The sequence below is a fragment of the Anastrepha obliqua genome, chromosome 4, assembly GCF_027943255.1.
Source record: "Anastrepha obliqua isolate idAnaObli1 chromosome 4, idAnaObli1_1.0, whole genome shotgun sequence".
NCBI classification, from domain to species: domain Eukaryota; kingdom Metazoa; phylum Arthropoda; class Insecta; order Diptera; family Tephritidae; genus Anastrepha; species Anastrepha obliqua.
Genome location: NC_072895.1, coordinates 56,880,733 through 56,899,671, shown reverse-complemented (window position 1 = coordinate 56,899,671; position 18,939 = coordinate 56,880,733). Strand labels below are relative to the sequence as shown.

Genomic DNA, 18,939 nt, shown 5'->3' with positions numbered 1-18,939 from the left:
TTGACTGATAAAATGTTAGATAACTAAAATTTTTCTCACTGAGGTTACGGTTACATTTTTGTTTTTAAATTTCAAATTGGAAATTTTCGAAAATAGTTCTGATTCAGATTTCGTATTAATTTTCATATACATACATATGTATATATTTAATTTGGACAAACGAGTTTGATATTTTAACATTGATATGGGCGACAATGTCAGGCCGAGATGTCAAGATTGCCACAAATTCATATATGCACCTATTCAAAGAGGTCGGCCGCCTTAGCCGAATGGCTAAGTAATAGAAAGGTTTTTTCTAAAGTAGTCGCCCCTCAGCAGGCATTGACAAACCTCCAAGTGTTTTTCTGCCCAAAAAATCTCTTCTTAAAAGCCATCTCTGCCGTTCGGAGGCGACAAAAAATTAACCTCCATCAATGAGAAAACACCAACCTCAAATAGAAGGAGGAGTTCGCCCAAACACCCAATAAAGGGTGTCAGCATATATGTATATGTAATAAACTAAAAAAAGGTTTTTGCATACCGTCGTTTGGGAGTTTAGACCCAACATATCAATGTTCCAGTTTTCTATCCTTAGGCGAATATAGATATATAGAATTTAAGAGGTATTGCGAACTATTATACGAACCCAATTAGCTTTCTGCCAATTCGTCTGTGATCTAAAGGGAAGCCTATGTTGGAAAACACTTCAATGCATGTTGTGATTCAAATCAAAAAGGAAGTCAGTTTGGACGATTATTCAACAGGTTCCGTAATTCACTTCCGAGTGAACTGCATTGAAATTTTCTGGCCGCTGCCCGACTATTATTATTTTTTTTTTTTGGTGAATTTTAAGGGAAACGATAAACGCATGATTTTTATTTTAACAGAAGGATTTTGAGAGAAAATTAAAAACAAAATCTTGAGTACATTCAAAATCTTACTATTGTTGATTTATCACAAAAAAAGAATTTTATTATTTATAGGGGATATATACAATAAAGCCCTAAATTAATTAGCACACTGGCTACTAGGGCCTTCATTGCACAAAAAAAAAATATATAATAATAATAATTTAATGAATTATAGAAATGTTAAAAAAAAAGAACGTTGGAGACTTCAATTTTATGTTATCTAAGAAACTATGTCACATCTGGAGCAAAACAGTCTGATTTCATTAAAAGATTTGTCTCAAACATTGCTCACCTTTCAATATACACCAAACACAGCTTTAATAAAAACATTTCTTCGGAGTATTTATAATTGGATACTTTATTTTGTGTTAAATTATAAAAATCTTACAAATGTGTGTGGGCATTTACAATTATACATACTTACATATTATACATGGATGTATGGAGGAAAACGGGATCATTTGTAATAAAAGTACACAGCTGGATGTTTCGTTTTTAGGAAATCATCGAAATAGAAGGCATTTTATCAATGGCTTGGTTTTGGTCACTGGTTAGCGGAAATCTCATTTTCATATCATGCGATTGGAGTCCGTCAGTTCGTCCCCTTAGTATAACAATAGCCTATGTGCTCATAGGCTATTATTTTTTTTATTGAATTTTTGGACTCTCCATCGTCGATTTTATATGTGGTCAAAATTTTGTCAAATTCTAGTTCCACAAAGTGGGTCAAAACGTCAGTCAAAAAATAATAAATATTTACAGACATAACGAGATTTGAGTGAGAGCTACTTTCGACAAAAAGTTTGAAATTCATTTTCTCAAAACATCAAAAAATTTATAGGCTATTTTATTACTAAGGGGACGAGTTAAGAGTAAGTGTCAGTTAAGCTGCTTTTAAATTTACAGCAAATATTAAACTTAAGCACCTATAAAACCTAAAATCATTAAAAAATCCAATTATTCTCTCCTAATAAGGAATTAGATTTATTGAAACCACAATGGTAAACGCTAGCCTGATCCTATAAATGACTTATTATAAATTTTTATTAGCCTTAAGACTTACTTTAATCAATACTAAAACATAAAATTTTAATAAGCAAATATTCCAATGGACTGTCGCGCAGATCTATTGACAAGTCCGTTTAGGAGTTCGTTATGGTGCCACTAACACAAACACATAGCTGCGCTCTTTTTTTTTTAGTATCGAATACACGCCCAAATTAATGGCCGTTTGTGAAATTGATAAAGTTAAATTACTTATTGTATATGTATGTACATACACTTGTGCTCAGACAAACGATATGACGATATTCTTGAAAATTGAATTTTATTGGTAAATTGAGGAAATGGCTTAAAATTCAATATTTTAATTTTCTTAAGTTAAATGTTTACATTAAAATTAGAAAACTTAAATATTCTTCATGTTGATGCAGTTTCGTACTTACGGCAATAAAAACATTTGAAATTTTCGTTTTGTTCAAAATCCGTACTTTTTTAGACTAGAATTTTCCTACAACGCTTGCTCATTGTGCGTACTGATGTCTTACAGCGACCAGAAGTAATTTTGCTCCATTCATTCTTTATAACTGTTCGTCGGTTTTCTTACTGCAACTACCCTCTAACTAATTCAGCATAGGTTCTCTATATTAAGAATTCATCATGAGTGTTGAATAATATTCACCGATGTTAAGTGACTATCCTTGAATGTAAAAAGGGTTTTCGTTTAATATTTACAAGGCGCCGTGGCCAGTTACCGCTAGTGGATATTAAATATCAGGTGTTCATATCTGACTATTAAAAAAAAATAAATAAGTGGCGCGTACACTTCTGTTAGGTGTTTGGCCGAGCTCCTCCTCCTATTTGTGGTGTGCGTCTTGGTGTTGTTCCACAAATGGAGGGACCTACAGTTTCAAGCCGACTCCGAACGGCAGATATTTTTATGAGGAGCTTTTTCATGGCAGAAATACACTCGGAGGTTTGCCATTGCCTGCCGAGGGGCGATTAGAAAAATGTTTTTATTAATTTTGGTGTTTCACCGAGATTCGAACCAACGGTCTCTCTGTGAATTCCGAATGGTGATCACGCACCAACCCATTCGGCTACGGCGGCCTGACTATTAAACGAAGATATTTAAATTATTATTTTTTTTTTTTTTCAAATACCTCTCATTCAGTTCCATTAGTGCTAGTCGACTAATATTGTGCCTACCTTCATTTCGATTTCTGGCCCTGATGCGTGACGTTTTCTAACTTTTTATATCATTTGCATATAATTCGGCTTTCACGTCGTAAATTATGTAAGCATAGCTTTCTGAACCGACTGTAAACCAACTTAAAACTTTCTTCGTCAGTTTTCTCAAACCGTATGACAGTTTCCTGTATTTGCTCTTAGTAAATTTCTACGTAGATACCAGTTTTGTTTTTTATACAGTTATACAAATACAAAGCTATTTCGATGAGCATAAGTATATACACATATGGTCATTAAAATGGGTACCCTCCACATTCATACGAAAAATGCAAGTTTTTTAAATTAATAATAACAAACATACAGTTGTATGTGGTTTATATTTCATAGATTACTGTGGCAAATTAAAATAATAATTCAAGAATAGTTTAAAACTTAAACTAGTGACAATAGGAACAAAAGTAAATATTCATTTGGTACGAAATAGAAATATATACGAATTTTGACTTAGTGATTTTATTAAAAATGCTCTCTTAATTATCGAAGTTTAATCAATAACCACTGTGTCCATAAGAATTGACAATGACTTTTTGTATTCGATTTCGCATAAAATTGATAATCAAACGGCAGGTTTCTGTGGGAGTGGAATACCATAGTTCTTTGATTCTTTGCCATATTGCTTCTTTGAACCTCCTCAAGGTTTTCAATGGGATTTAGGTTGGGAGACTGTCTTGGCCAATACATAACTTTAAAATTATTGTGTAAAATCCATTCACATTGAGAAGGTTTTTGGATCATTGTCCTGCATAAATAGCCACCGAAGTGGCATATTCTCCTCAGCAAATGTTAGCATCAGCTCTTGAAGTATATCCTTGTAAATAAATTTGTCCGTTTTTTTTGGTTATGAGGTGCATAAGTGCCTAGTATGGAGAATAACCAAATCATTATGCTGCCGCCACCGTGCTTGATTTTTTTGTGATCCGCGTTAAGACATCTGATATTTCGTACAGCATCATTTCCAAATAATTTATTGTTTCAAAGTGTGTATACAATTTTTGTCATACCAGAGGGAACACACCATGAGTTGAGCTCTTGGGCAAAACGTTTCCTCTTCCTCAAAATTGCTTGTTCCAATAGAAAAACTTTATTCTGCCTGGTAGGTTCATGTTGTACAATCGGCTCCGTACAGTTTTCGCCGATATTACGTTGCTGATTTCAGCTGCAATGCTTTTTGATGACTTAAAGAGATGCCTCTTGGCAAGAGTCACAATTAAATTATGAGTGGTGCAAGCCGTTTTACTTTACCACCATGTCGTTCTGTGGATTTTTTTGGGCTTAAGGGCATTTAAAACAAAATTTGTGCGCCGTCCAAATAATTTTTTTTTTTTTTGGTTTTCGAAGATTGACAACAAGTCTCTGCTCCTCAACTGAGTAATACTGCGCACGTACCAGGTTTGGAAGAAATTCATATTAATTATTAGTTATTAAATGAATTATCTAATTCGCTACTTACGTTACGTAGACCGCGAACTACCTTTTAGTGGCCACGCAAAATTACCCTTTATGAAAATAACCGATTCGCAACTTAATATAAAGTGTCTTTTAAATTCACAACGAAGTAAAAAAAAAGCCAAATTGCAATAGTAGCTTTAAAGTTTTCCGTGCGGCACAAGGAAATCAATAGATAAAGGCAGCGTACCAATTTTAATTACCATATGTGTATATGTATAAATGATAGCTCGACTTTGAGTACTCAAAAATCGGACATACTTTTCGAGAAAAACATTTTTCATTAGCCTTTCTCCGATTTCCTTAAGTCACCTTGTCGAGCGTGAAGGTATACATTTACTGCTATTTCAATATTTTCCTGTGTTAAAAAAATATTAATGATCTGAAAATATTTAGAAATCTCATAAGTCTTGGGCTTTCCTCACATCCTGATTATGAAGACCGTTGTTAGCATCCGTAAAATAGGATTTATAGGTACATATCTACAATATGTACATATGTTTTTAATATTTCTTAACTAAATTTTTATATTTATTTTTAATTGAAATATAGCATAAATTATTAGACTTGTAAGAATTTCACAGAGTCAGAAATATAATAGCTTCTGCTCAAATATGAACGAGACGTTATCAATAAAACGGTCCGCGGATGACATATGGCAAAAATAAATTTTTTGTTTTTTGGTAGGACTGTTATAAGCTTACATGGCAAATTTCAGCGTGATATGTCACATAGTTTGTTTTCTGTGCTACTGTAAACAAGTCAAGCTCGAGTGTGTTCTTCGAATTTAACGATGGAAATTCAAGTTGAACAAAGAATTTGTTTGAAATTTTGTTAGTCCAACAAAATTTCGGCTTCAGACGCCTTAAAAATGTTGCAGACAACCTATGGGGACTCTGCTCTATCGCGTGCACGTGTTTTCCAGTGGTACAAATCGTTCAAAGAGGGCCGTACATCGGTTGAAAACTTGCCTCATGAACGTCGTCCAGCAACATGAGTAAACGACGAAAACATCGGAAAAGTAAAGGAAATTGTGCTTGAAAATCGCACAAATCGCAAAATCGGTTAACGCTGAATATTATTTAGACGTTTTAAAGCGTTTGCGCGAGAACATTCGTCTTAAAAGGAAGGAATTGTGGGACAACAAGTCATGGTTCTTGCATCACGATAATGCACCAGCTCACACATCATGTCTTGTTCGCGATTATTTGAACAAAAATAATGTTAATATCGTTCCGCAAGCACCGTATTCGCCTGATATGGCTCCATGTGACTTTTTCCTGTTTCCTAAGCTCAAGTTGCCGCTCCGTGGAAAACATTTTGAGACAATTGAAGTCATAAAAGCGAATTCGAAGAACACACTCGAGCTTGACTTGTTTACAGTAGCACAGAAAACAAACTATGTGACATATCACGCTGAAATTTGCCATGTAAGCTTATAACAGTCCTACCAAAAAACAAAAAATTTATTTTTGCCATATGTCATCCGCGGACCGTTTTATTGATACCGTCTCGTTCATATTTGAGCAGAAGATATGTACCTATAGTACATATTTTAAACATGTAAGAAAAATACTTTCTATGGCAATTGTATAAGATTGTGAACAAAAAAATATCGAGAGCATCCCAACTAAAACAGGCGTTCTCACGACAGTGGAGCTTACGGCATGCTCATGTGAATATCTTATTAGTAAATATAATAAATGATTTTTGTATATATACCATCGATACTATTTATACAACTTTATGTGCGGCGAATATTGGATTGAAGAAAAATAATCAAATGCATTATTGCCTCGCTTATAAAATTATTACAAAAGCTCAGTATACGAGTATTAACGCTGATGCATAGGTATAAATTTCGATTTTTAAAGTCCAATCGTAAAACTATATTTATAAAATTTGTTTGATGGTACGAACAACTTTCTGAAATTGAAATTCTACTGCTACTATGTATACACATAAATCTATTTTAGAAGTATTGAAATTCTATCTGAATTGTTTGTTAGAACTGCCGTGGTCTTAATACACTAATTGAGGTAACAGTCTCATCATACGTATATAAAACATATCCTAAATACATAATTCTTATATATTATACGAGCATATAAATTTTTTCGTAAGACTAGTCTTCGTCATCCAGTTTGATGGTTTTCGTTTGAAAACGCATTCGTTTGGTATTTTTTATTATGCCATTGGTAAGCAAATTCTTACCGTCCTTCTCGCATGGGATATTATTCCAAATCTTTTTGAGGCGCACCATTGCTATTGCATTAACATCTAAATTTTTACTGCTGGCGCTATCTATCTTTGTTAATATAATTTTGGGCACTTTCGCAAAGCACGCATTCGTGGCAGCATCTTCCTGTACAGCTAATGAAGTACAACCACGTTTCTGCATTGTATCTTTAGTTTTTTGAGTTGTACTTTGTGATGCTATCGACTCGGTTGACTCTGATCGTCTTCTATTTATAAAAATGTATTAACAAAAAACAAGAAACGAAACATGTCAAATCCATACCTCTTTGAATAATGATATTTGTTGATGGTGGGTGGAGGAGCTGCGCAAATTTTTCCAGGTTCTTCTGGATGGCAACCAAAATCAATTCCTTTAAGCCAGTTTTCATAGCGCTCCGGTTGGAAGCGCTGAACGAATGTTTCCATAGATATTTTAACCATGTCCTTGCGACAATTACATATGCTTGCACGTTTGCCATATTCAATCCAGCGTTTTGATGCGAAATTTGTTGACTCTGCACCGTTAAAACCGTGATTGAAGCCGGCATGGTAACCAAAAGGAAATGTTATCATGATTTCACCCGCTTCTTGGGTGACTTTATTAAACGGTATTTTATTTTGACGCAACACTTGTGGGCTAATAAGTGTCATTTTATGGCGCAGAAACGCATTACAATTCTGATAGTTTTCATAAAAAAGTCGATTCGCTAATTTTTCTAAACGTCTACCATATGCGGGTGGTATAGCGTACCAAGTTTTTGGGGCACCGAAGTGGAGGTAGTTTATGGAATACAGATCCATATCTTCAGTATGCCATGCAAAAGAGCTTTTCCACATTCCAAAATACAGATAAGCTGTATTCACGCCATCAATTTCAATGCCATAGTCCTTATTAACATAATTTAATATAGTATCAAGGCAATTTATATTCCAAATTCGCAAATCCGTATCGCTTAGAGAACCTTTTACATCTGCTGCGTAGAATGGTGCAATATAGGTTACATTTTTCCAATATTTCCGTTCTAAATCGTCGTAATCGAAATGTCTCGGAGTTTGGTAACGTTCTGACTCTGCCATTTCTTTAAACTGCCGCAAGGTCATAGAACGCTTTTGAACATTAATTTGTTGATATTCACCTTGCTTACCTAGACGAAGAATAAACAATTGTCTAGCGTGAAATAAATAAATAAAAGAGAAAAAGAATCTACATTGTTACCTGATACTACTTGGCATATGGGCGCTGGTATAGTCATGTTAATATTGTCTATGTGGTACCCAGTTTTGCGTGGAACCCATTCTCGTGGTGGTATCACTTTCGCTAAGCCTGCTAAATTAGCCCCACGACGTTCCATGTATTCAACATAACTGGAAAAGTTCTTGAATTCCTCATAGCTAGGCCGGAACGTCATGATTCTTGGTATCTTATTACGCTCATCTTCAATGCAGCCGGAATTAATGGACATTGTAGGATAGCCCTCACGGTGTTATTAAATTTGCGTAATGTTTATTTGCACAATAACATTAACTACACAACATAAATTAAAAATATATCTGTTTTTTTTTAATTTTTTATTGAATATTGTATATTTTATCGGAAACTTGCAATGCTATAATTGCATTATCAGCTGTTGACAGCAGAGCTGCATTTGCTTCACTCAAACAAGCTGAGATAAACACAGATAATAGATAACAAGATTAAGTCACGAAGACGCGACATGTTATTGTCAATTATATTAAATCTGCTAAAATGTAATTGTTTTTAGATTGTTTTAACTTACTTGCATTTTTTTATTAATAAAATTTGAAATTTTTGGTGAAACTTTGAAATGGACGCAACCGATTTCGGGCGTAAAAATGTTAGTTCTACCGTTGGAGTCCTGGGACCCTCCCCTCTCTATATATATCCACTCTTACCTGCCGGAAACTTTTAGTTTTCCAGTTATTTGAAGTTAGTTTTTAAATTTTTTAACCACACAACGCCATTTGCTTGAGAAGATAAACACTGATTTCAATTGTTTTACTTTCGCAGACTCTTCATATTATTAAAAACACTTTATATTAATAACTAGCAAACCCGGCCCCTTCGCTGGGCACACTAAAATAGAATAGATATGGTTTAGAACAGAAAATATATGGTTTTCATATTAAATATTTATTTCTTTATTCTTTATTCAAGCGCTTTGGCATAAACAATATTTTTTGTTTTTCTATTTGTTTTTGAGTAAATATAAAATATAAATTGAAAATCAGGAAAAAAGAAGATTGTTTTTAAATTTCAAATCAACGCATATGAATAACTAAGGAGCAATCGTCTTTTTTCCTGATCATCCATGAATTTTTCGTTTCAATTTATATGTTTTATTAAGCATTGGAGCTTTTTTAACCATTATCCATTTATATTTTTCAAAAAAAAAAAACGAAAAAAATTGTTTTTTCCACGAACACATAATTTCATTCGGATTTCACATTAAATTCTCAACTTTCGTAAGAAATTATTCACTGTTCCAAAATCCACTCCAAAAAAATTCACAAACAATTTTTATATGTTGCACTTACGTTTTTTCCTTATGGCATCCAAATCAGAAAGAAATATTGACACATTGTAACTCACACTGTCAATTTGACAGTTCAGTTCCGCCCCAAGCGTTAAAAAAGTAAGCGACATTATGGCTGGCTCAAAAGAACACTGTACCCGTTGCCACTGCTCCGAATTACAACCAAACTTTACGAAACCCATTTTCAATACTTACTTAACAATGTGCATAAGTTTGGTTTAATTCGGTGCAAAGACACGGCGGGTCCACGTTTTGGCATATATTTCGAGACCCTAGTCATCAATAGGTATGAAAATTACCCCGTATTAAAGCACTTATCAACAGCTTTCATTTGATACCCATATTGTACATACTCAACCAAAGGTTACCCAGGTCCACGTTTTGACCTATATCTCGAGACCCCAGTCACGTAGCGGCATGAAAAATACTCTGTACTAAGGCATTCACCAACAGCTTCAATTTGATATCCATATTGTACATACACATCCGAAAGTTACCCGGGTCCACGTTTTGACCTATATCTCGAGCCCCTATCTACCAATAGGTATTCAAACTATACGGAAATCATCTTCAATACCTACTTAACAATGTGTGTAACGGGGTCCACGTTTTGGCATATATTTCCAGACCCTAGTCATCAATAGGTATGAAAATTACCCCGTATTAAAGCACTTATCAACAGCTTTCATTTGATACCCATATTGTACATACACATCCGAAGGTTACCCGGGTCCACGTTTTGACCTATATCTCGAGCCCTATCCACCAATAGGTATCCAAACTATACGGAAACCATCTTCAATACCTTCTTAGGAATGTGTGTAAGTTTGGTTTAATTCGGTGCAGACACGGCCGGTTAGCGAACACACACAAAAAGTTGACTTTATTTTATATATAAGATTTTTTTCAGTTTGTGTCCGAAAAATCCAAATATCTTACGGAACCCTATTTTTTTCCAAAATAAAATGTAATCCATGTTACTCTTGGATAATGTAGTTTTCAAATGGTGAAAGAATTTTTAAAATCGGTCCAGTAGTTTTTGAGCCTATTCGTTACAAACAAACAAACAAACAAACAAAGTTATCCTCTTTATAATATTAGTATAGAAAACACTTTACATTATTAAAAAAAAGTGGTTGTCTGTTAAGTCGGTTTACTGACGATAGTTTAACGTGACAACGTCATAAGAAAATACTGATGCAATGGTTGCAATTTTCAAAACAAAATTTTAATTTTACTTGTTTGATAGATATTTTGTATGGATATAGAGAAGGAGGTAAATGGAATCGCAATGGAATAGGTCAAGTTACATTTACACAAACGTAAAAAATTACGAAACATTTATCAAATTCATGAAAGATTTGTTCAATTTCGATTGTGCATCAGACGTTAATAAGTCAACAACACTAAGAGGCAACATCATCGAGTTGCCTTTTTCAAGACACATTACACTCGAAACACCCCCTTTCATTTCCTACTTTTCCTATCATCCTCCTATTCTCAACAGAGAAATGGTTCATTACCATGCACACAGGAAGAAGGCATATGCAAATACAAGCATGTGAATTTATATACCTACATATGCGCATATATGTACATACATATATATTCTCACTCAAGTAGGAGAGAGCCAAATGTCGAACATTGCCGAACGCGGGGGCCGATTGTGCTCTTTGTCGTTCGTTCCGCGCTCTCGCTTGCAGTTCAAGCACATTAGCTTACATTTGCTTGCGTTCATATGATTTGTATGCATCTTTACATAAAGATTTGTTCTTTTTGTTTGAAAATTGCGCGAAATTGTATATGAATATGCATGTTTATATGTTTTGGCATAGGACATATGTATATTAGGCTATGAAAATTGCACCAAAGTATATGTATGTATGCATGTTTATATACATATATTAGTATACAACATATCTTATAAGGTATGTGGTAAATATTACCATACATTTTTTCCTTCATATTTAATACTAAATTAATAATAAAAACATTAAAATAACAGGTATTATTAACCACTAGTCGTCACTAATTATAAATTCGGTAAGGATGATGATAATACACTTGGTTTTATTTTAAATTCTTCAAGTAAATCAAATTAATAATAATCAATAAGAAGGCATATGCAAATACAAATATGTGAATTTATATATGTACATATGCGCATATACATACATACACAATATATGCTCACTCAAGTAGTAGAGAGCCAAATGACGAACGTTGCCGAATGCGCGGGCCGATTGTGCTCTTTGTCGTTCGTTCCGCACTTTCGCTTGCAGTTCAAGCAAGGTAACGACGCATGAGCAAGATAACGACGAATGAGCAAGATAACGACGATTGAGCAAGATAACGACACATTTTTCCGTGAGTACAGCCGGCTAAATTGAATTATAAGACGTTATCACGCCAAAAACTTATTGAAATACGATTATATAATAAAATAACTTTAATTTGCACTGCGCCAAGTAGCAAAAAATGTTCGAAACTGATAGCAAACGAACGCGTTGTCATATAGATAGTAGCGAACGGCTATATTTGGAGAGAGGACTCTAGCTTTCCAGCTACTCTCAAAGCCGGTTGTCTCCATTTCAAGCCAACCCTCATTTTTTTTAAATCTTTCTCATGGTAAGAGAAATCAAAGATAATACGAGGATTTTATAAAACTTAAAAAAAGCGAACTTTTTCTTGATACACGCGATAACCACATAAGTAATTTCGGCCAAATTTAACAAAGCGCGAAAATCGTTTCTTCTCATAATAGCGAGTGTTTTGTCCGATGCAATATTTTATAAACATCAATATTGCTCAACCTCATTTTACACAGCCGCATTAGTATACGGTTTTCACAACTTTAGACATTGTGGCGTTTGCTATATCCTTGTCGTGCCCAATTCTGATCGGTAGTAGATTTTTCAGGTCTGAAGCCTCGCTGATAAGGTTCCAAATAAGTAATATAATATCATATTTTCATATTTGGTACTACCCTATTCCAAAGAGGGAAATGCGATAATTAAAATGTTTTGAAAAGTAGTTAATGGATGTTAATCGCTTTTGTTTTTAGCCGCCAGCTCATAAACGAAATATTACTTAGGCCAATGCTTCCAAGTAAATTTAAATTTATTATATTTTGCATACTTTAAGGCGGGATCATTTGAAAAGCCATACATCATTAAATTCATAATTATTTATTTATTTATTTATTTAAGTCTATGAATTACAATCCTTACAGACTATGATACAAAAGTTGCTTAGATTAAGCTACAAATATATTATATGTATTTAAAAACTATACTAGCTACTAACTAACTATAATATAGAATTCAAAAGATTTAAAAGTGCTGTTCTTGAAAGCGAGAAATCAAGAAGAACATCATTATGAACGGCATTTAATTCCCGTAAAGCACGAGTAATGGGAGCATTGCTGGCATACGTAGTTTTAAAGTTACCCCCATAATAAGGGTAGAAGTTCCTAAGAGATCGCTGGGGAACATTAAATCGAATTCTTTCCAATAAGTAGGGACAATCAATTACTCCAGTAATAATATTATGAGTAAAAGACAGACACAGTATAGTCCTACGAATCTCTAAGGACTTGAGACTTATAAGCATGAGACGAGCAGAATATGATGGCATGGGATCAATAAAATTCAGGGACCGAAGGGCATATTTGAGAAATATTTTTTGCACACGTTCGATTCTATTAATAGCTTGCTGACTACAAGGTCTCCAAATAAAAGCAGCATATTCTAAGTGAGATCTAACAAAAGATGTATACAGTAACTTAATGGTATAGGGATCAGAGAACTTAGTGGCGTTCCGTCTGACGAAGCCCAGCATCGAAAAAGATTTAGAAGTAATATAATTTATATGGTTATTAAAGGAGAATTTGTTATCGAAGATGACGCCAAGGTCCTTAAACTCACTAACACACTGCAGGACACATGCCGAGATCCTGTACTTAGTGCACAAAATATTAGATGTTTTAGAGTAAGATATTTGGAAGCACTTAGATAAGTTCAGCGAAAGTCGTGAATTCTGGCACCAGAAATAAAGCCTATTCATATCGGCTTGAAGTTTAATGGCATCTTCTTGCGTCTTGATCGCTGAGAAGATCTTAAGGTCATCAGCATAAAGTAAAAATTTAGCAAATGTGAAACAACTTTTGATGTCATTAATAAATAACACAAATAAAAGCGGTCCCAAGATACTTCCTTGCGGAACACCTGAGATGGCAGCAAAGGAAGTAGATGAAATACCATCGATTGTTACAACACAGCGTCTATTGCTCAAATAAGAGTTTATCCATTGCAGAAATGTAGAATGAAAGCCAAGACTAGCTAATTTTTTAACTAAGATTCTATGAGAAACTTTGTCGAAGGCTTTCGAAAAGTCGGTGTAAATACAGTCGACCTGGAAGCCAGCGGAGAAAGAATCAATGCAGTATTCACTAAAAACGGCCAGATTAGATACTGTAGATCTGTTAGCAATAAACCCATGCTGATTAGGGCAAATTAAAGATTTAACGGCAAAACTCAGCTTTGCATAGACCGCATGCTCAAAAATTTTGGAGATAGTCGACAGCTTAGAGATAGGTCTATAATTTCTAACGTCATTTTTATTGCCACTCTTAAAGAAGGGCGTAATGAAAGAGAGTTTCCATGCGTCAATGAAACACCCCGACGATAAAGATTTGTTGAAAATAATTTTCAGGGGATAGACGAAGGCCGGACAGTTTTTTATCAAAACTGCTGAAAGTCCATCAGCATCAGTTTGAGAGGATGATTTCAATTTAGTTAAAGCATTACTAATATCCTCAGAAGAGAGGCAAAGACCTCCAAAGTTCAGGGCATAATCTAAGTCAGAAGAAAAGTCGGATGGGCAATCAAGTTCGTCGTCAGCAAAATTAGATTTAAAAAATTCAGCAAACAAGTTTGCCGTTTCAGTTGGGGTTCGCGCTTGGCTATTATCGAAAAACATACCAGTGGGAACACTGGCACTACTCCTTCTAGATTTTATGTATTTCCAGAAGATTTTGGGATTCGCTTTAATGTTTAACTCTATATTGGTAATATAGCTGTTATAGAGAGATTTATTTAAATCGTTGAAATCCTTTAACGCTTGCTTATATTTAACGAAGTACAAATGATTCTTCGTAGATTTAAACTTCTTGAAGTAATTATTTTTAAGATTTTTAAGCTTTTTCAGAGACCTAGAATACCAGGGCAATTTATAGGGCTTTTTCTTTCTGAGCGGAATGTTATCTAAACAGAGTTTAGACAAAATGGACTTAAACGCAGAAAAACTACTAGATGTGTCGAGTTCAGCAAATAAATTATCCCAATTAATGTCAAGTAATAAGTCATTGAAATTGACAAAATCGCATAAAGAATAATTGAATGATTGCCTGACATCAGATGCAGTTGTAGCAAAAGTATAAAAGTCGATTTTGAGCACTAAGGGTAAATGATGCTTACCTTTTGGAGTTATGGAATTCAAACATTCATTGATCTCGTAGTTTATGTTATCACTTACAAATATGAGGTCTAAGATTCTATTCAGAGAATTAACAAAATTATTAATTTGAAATAAATTGAGACTAAGAATATTATCAATAAGATATAATTCATGGTTTGCAGTTACATTGTTTGGTATGAGAATAGAGTTAGAGGCACTAGCACACCAATTTATTTTACTCAAGTTGAAATCACCTAACACACATAAATTATTGTCATTTAAATTATTTAAATTATTTTATTACTGGCTATGTGAAGTGAGGCAGCACTCTTCGGAATAAAGAATGTCCGCCCTCTATTTATAACGAACATAATTTTGATCAGGTAACGTCTAAAATAGGGAAGGGGAAAACGACATTTACCTTATTTAAATCGAGGTGGTTCAAATAGGAATGTATTAGATCTAATTAGTTTTTGGCGTAATAAATATCACATCTCTTGTTTCAATTTTAAGTGATTCGTCTTTCCATCGTCCACTGAGCAAATAACACCGTGCGACAAAAATATACTGTTTATATACATATATTTATATATAGAAATATTTTTATATACTATATTTTATATAGTACTGCTGGATACTCAGTTTTTCTCATCAATTTAATGTTTTAAAGCTCTTTAAAGTTTCGAAGGGGAAAAAGTAAACAGAGGAATCCACTGCGTATACTTTATTTCATACGAGGAAAGTGTAACCACAGAATGAAAAGGCACAAATGTTACACGGCTTATACGACATATACATAATTGGCGACTCCACTCTTTCTTGGGTGTTTGCCCAATTTTTGGTATGCGTTTTGATATTTTTCCACAAACTGGTTGACCTACAGTTTTATGCCGCCTCCGAATGCCTCAGATGGTTTTTAAGAGGGCCTTTCTCTCTCTCTTTAAGTGAATAATCGGATATTTAAGAAAGATGATTTCATTAGAAGCTAAAACTGCACGAAATTTATAAATTATCACGAAATTTATAAACAGCTGATCAAAGGTCCATCGTTGTGATTGGAAACGTGTTCTTGCTATTTCATAACGCTTTAACATATTTCCTAAGTGAAACTTTTCACGAGGTCCCTCTTGATCGCATAAAAAAAATTTCTTCAAGATTTGTGAAAAATTACAAGAAGCTACAAACAACTACTTTTGAAGTTTTTGAAAGAAAATGTGCGTTTGGTTTTGCGGTCCATATCTACCAGGAGGGAATAAAAAAATATCTACAGCACAAGGTATAACATATTTCGTCCCCTTAGTATTAAAATAGCCTATAAATTTTTTGATGTTTTGAGAAAATGAATTTCAAACTTTTTGTCGAAAGTAGCTCTCACTCAAATCTCCTTATGTCTGTAAATATTTATTACTTTTTGACTGACGTTTTGACCCACTTTGTGGAACTAGAATTTGACAAAATTTTGACCACATATAAAATCGACGATGGAGAATCCAAAAATTCAAGAAAAAAATAATAGCCTATGAGCACATAGGCTATTGTTATACTAAGGGGACGATTTATGCTATAATAAAATATTTATGTATGTACCTATATACATATATGCACAGTCTGCACCTCAACACCAGTTGAGGTTTTGGAAAATTTTCTTTTTTTAATGTTCCTTATTTTTTTTTATAGAATGTAGATAATTGTCTGACAAAAATCTACATAAATCTTAATTTCAAACTTTAAACAAAAATTAGAAAAATTGGGCAAATATTTCAAACTATGTATTTAATCAAAATTAAAAGAAAAAAAGAGGTTGTCTGTAAAGTCGGTTTACTGACGATAGTTTAACGTGATAACGTCATAAGAAAATACTGATTGAATGGTTGCATTTTTCAAAAGAAAATTTTAATTTTATTTGTTTGATAGATATTTTGTATGGATATAGAGAATGAGTTAACATTAACATAACATAATATACTTTAACATAACATAACATAACATAACAAAACATAACAAAACATAACATAACATAACATAATATAACATAACATAACATAACATAACATAACATAACATAACATAACATAACATAACATAACATAACATAACATAACATAACATAACATAACATAACATAACACAACATAACATAACATAACATAACATAACATAACATAACATAACATAACATAACATAACATAACATAACATAACATAACATAACATAACATAACATAACATAACATAACATAACATAACATAACATAACATAACATAACATAACATAACATAACATAACATAACATAACATAACATAACATAACATAACATAACATAACATAACATAACATAACATAACATAACATAACATAACATAACATAACATAACATAACATAACATAACATAACATAACATAACATAACATAACATAACATAACATAACATAACATAACAAAACATAACATAACATAACATAACATAACATAACATAACATAACATAACATAACATAACATAACATAACGTAACATAACATAACATATAACATAACATAACATAACATGCTGTTCAAGCAAGGCAACGACGCATGAGCAAGATAACGACGCATTTTATTAACAAACTTGGTTTTATTTTAAATTCTTCAAGTAAATCAAATTATTGTAATAAAAATCAATAAGAAGGCATATGCAAATACAAATATGTGAATTTATATATGTACATATGCGCATATACATACACATATACGCTCACTTAAGTAGGAGAGGCAAGATGTCGAACGTTGCTGTTCGTTTGCTTTGTTTGCTTTGTCGTTCGTTCCGCGCTTTCGCTTGCAGTTCATTCCAGGTAACGGCAATGAGCAAGGTAACGACACATGAGCAAGGTAACGGCAATGAGCAAGGTAACACTAATGAGCAAGGTAACGACACATTTTTTCGTGCGTGCAGCCTGTTAAATCGAATTATAAGACGTTATCACGTCAAAAACTAGTGGAATTTTGAAATTGTTAGAAAATCTCGATGATTTTTTATAATTTTTTTTCCTTTTTATAGGAAGAAAATACGCACCACCGTTAGGGGAAAAAATTATCGAAACTCAAGAGGAATTTGCCGCTACTTAAAACTTGGTCTTTGCTTTTAAACTATTTATTAGAACTAAAAGAAAAAATTAGTGCAAGCTTGAAATCGTTAGAAAATCTCGATGATTTTTTATAATTTTTTTCCACCACTGCAAACATTTCTCTGATCTGTGTTCCAGGACATAGGAACATAGAGGGAAATGAAATTGTTGACGATCTTGCCAAGAAAGGGACTGAATTGGCCTCAGAGACCTCGTACATGGCCATCGGCATCCCCCTACAGTTATTAAAGGAGAACTGTACAAATTATTTCTCAGGAAAGCGCAGAAAAGATGGAGCTCCATTTCTTCATGTGCTATTTCGAAAACCCTTTGGCCTCAATACATACAATATACGAAGGACTCAGAAAGTCCTTTGGGCTCCTCACCGTTCAATTACAAAGATCGTAGCTGTGTTTACCGGTCACTGGACGTTCGGCACACATGCGGAAAAGCAAGGGTTACCATTTAACCCCCATTGCAGAATCTGTGTGGACCTTTCAGTGAAGGAGACTGTTAAACACATTCTCTGTAAATGTCCGTGTTTGGCAACTAGATGATTAAGGTCACTGGGCGTTCCTTTCTTCGACAACCTGAGGCAGTGCGCCAACCTAAATCCAATCAATCTCCTCCATTATATCAACAGCTCTTGCTGGCTGTATATATATCTGCCTGTTGGAGGTCTCATAATGGTATCAAAACGGCGCTTCACTGCTACTTGAGGAGTGCTAGAGTGGCACTTCAACCATTTCCCCTACCCACCTAAATTTGGGATAATTAATGGGATATGTAACTGTGTACCAATTTTTTTTAATTCTGAAGTTTTGAGGAACATTTTCCCAATTTTTATAAATCTTGCTGAAAATTTGTTACCTTGATTAATATGTTTTTTAGAATCAACAATATGTTTATACAAAAAAAAATTTCAATACAAAAATAAAATGTTGGTATTTTTTCGCGTGCTTTGCGTTTGGGGGAGCTTTAATTTCGGGCATATTAAT

General features: G+C 33.6%; 1 protein-coding gene across 2 annotated transcripts; it reads right to left on the bottom strand.

Moving 5' to 3' along the window:
• Positions 1–5,492: 5,492 nt before the first annotated feature.
• LOC129245958 (probable lysine-specific demethylase 4A) lies at positions 5,493–8,444 on the bottom strand. 2 transcript variants are annotated; one of them, XM_054884417.1, is made up of 3 exons: positions 8,041–8,444; positions 7,108–7,969; positions 5,493–7,048 (listed from the first exon to the last, which is right to left on the bottom strand). In XM_054884417.1, the coding sequence occupies exons 1-3, from the start codon at positions 8,285–8,287 to the stop codon at positions 6,712–6,714; spliced, it is 1,446 nt and encodes a 481-aa protein (XP_054740392.1). In that variant the 5' UTR covers positions 8,288–8,444; the 3' UTR covers positions 5,493–6,711. The 2 variants fall into 2 exon arrangements, with proteins under 2 accessions (XP_054740392.1, XP_054740391.1); XM_054884416.1 differs by having other exon boundaries at positions 5,494–7,051; positions 8,041–8,443.
• Positions 8,445–18,939: the final 10,495 nt, after the last annotated feature.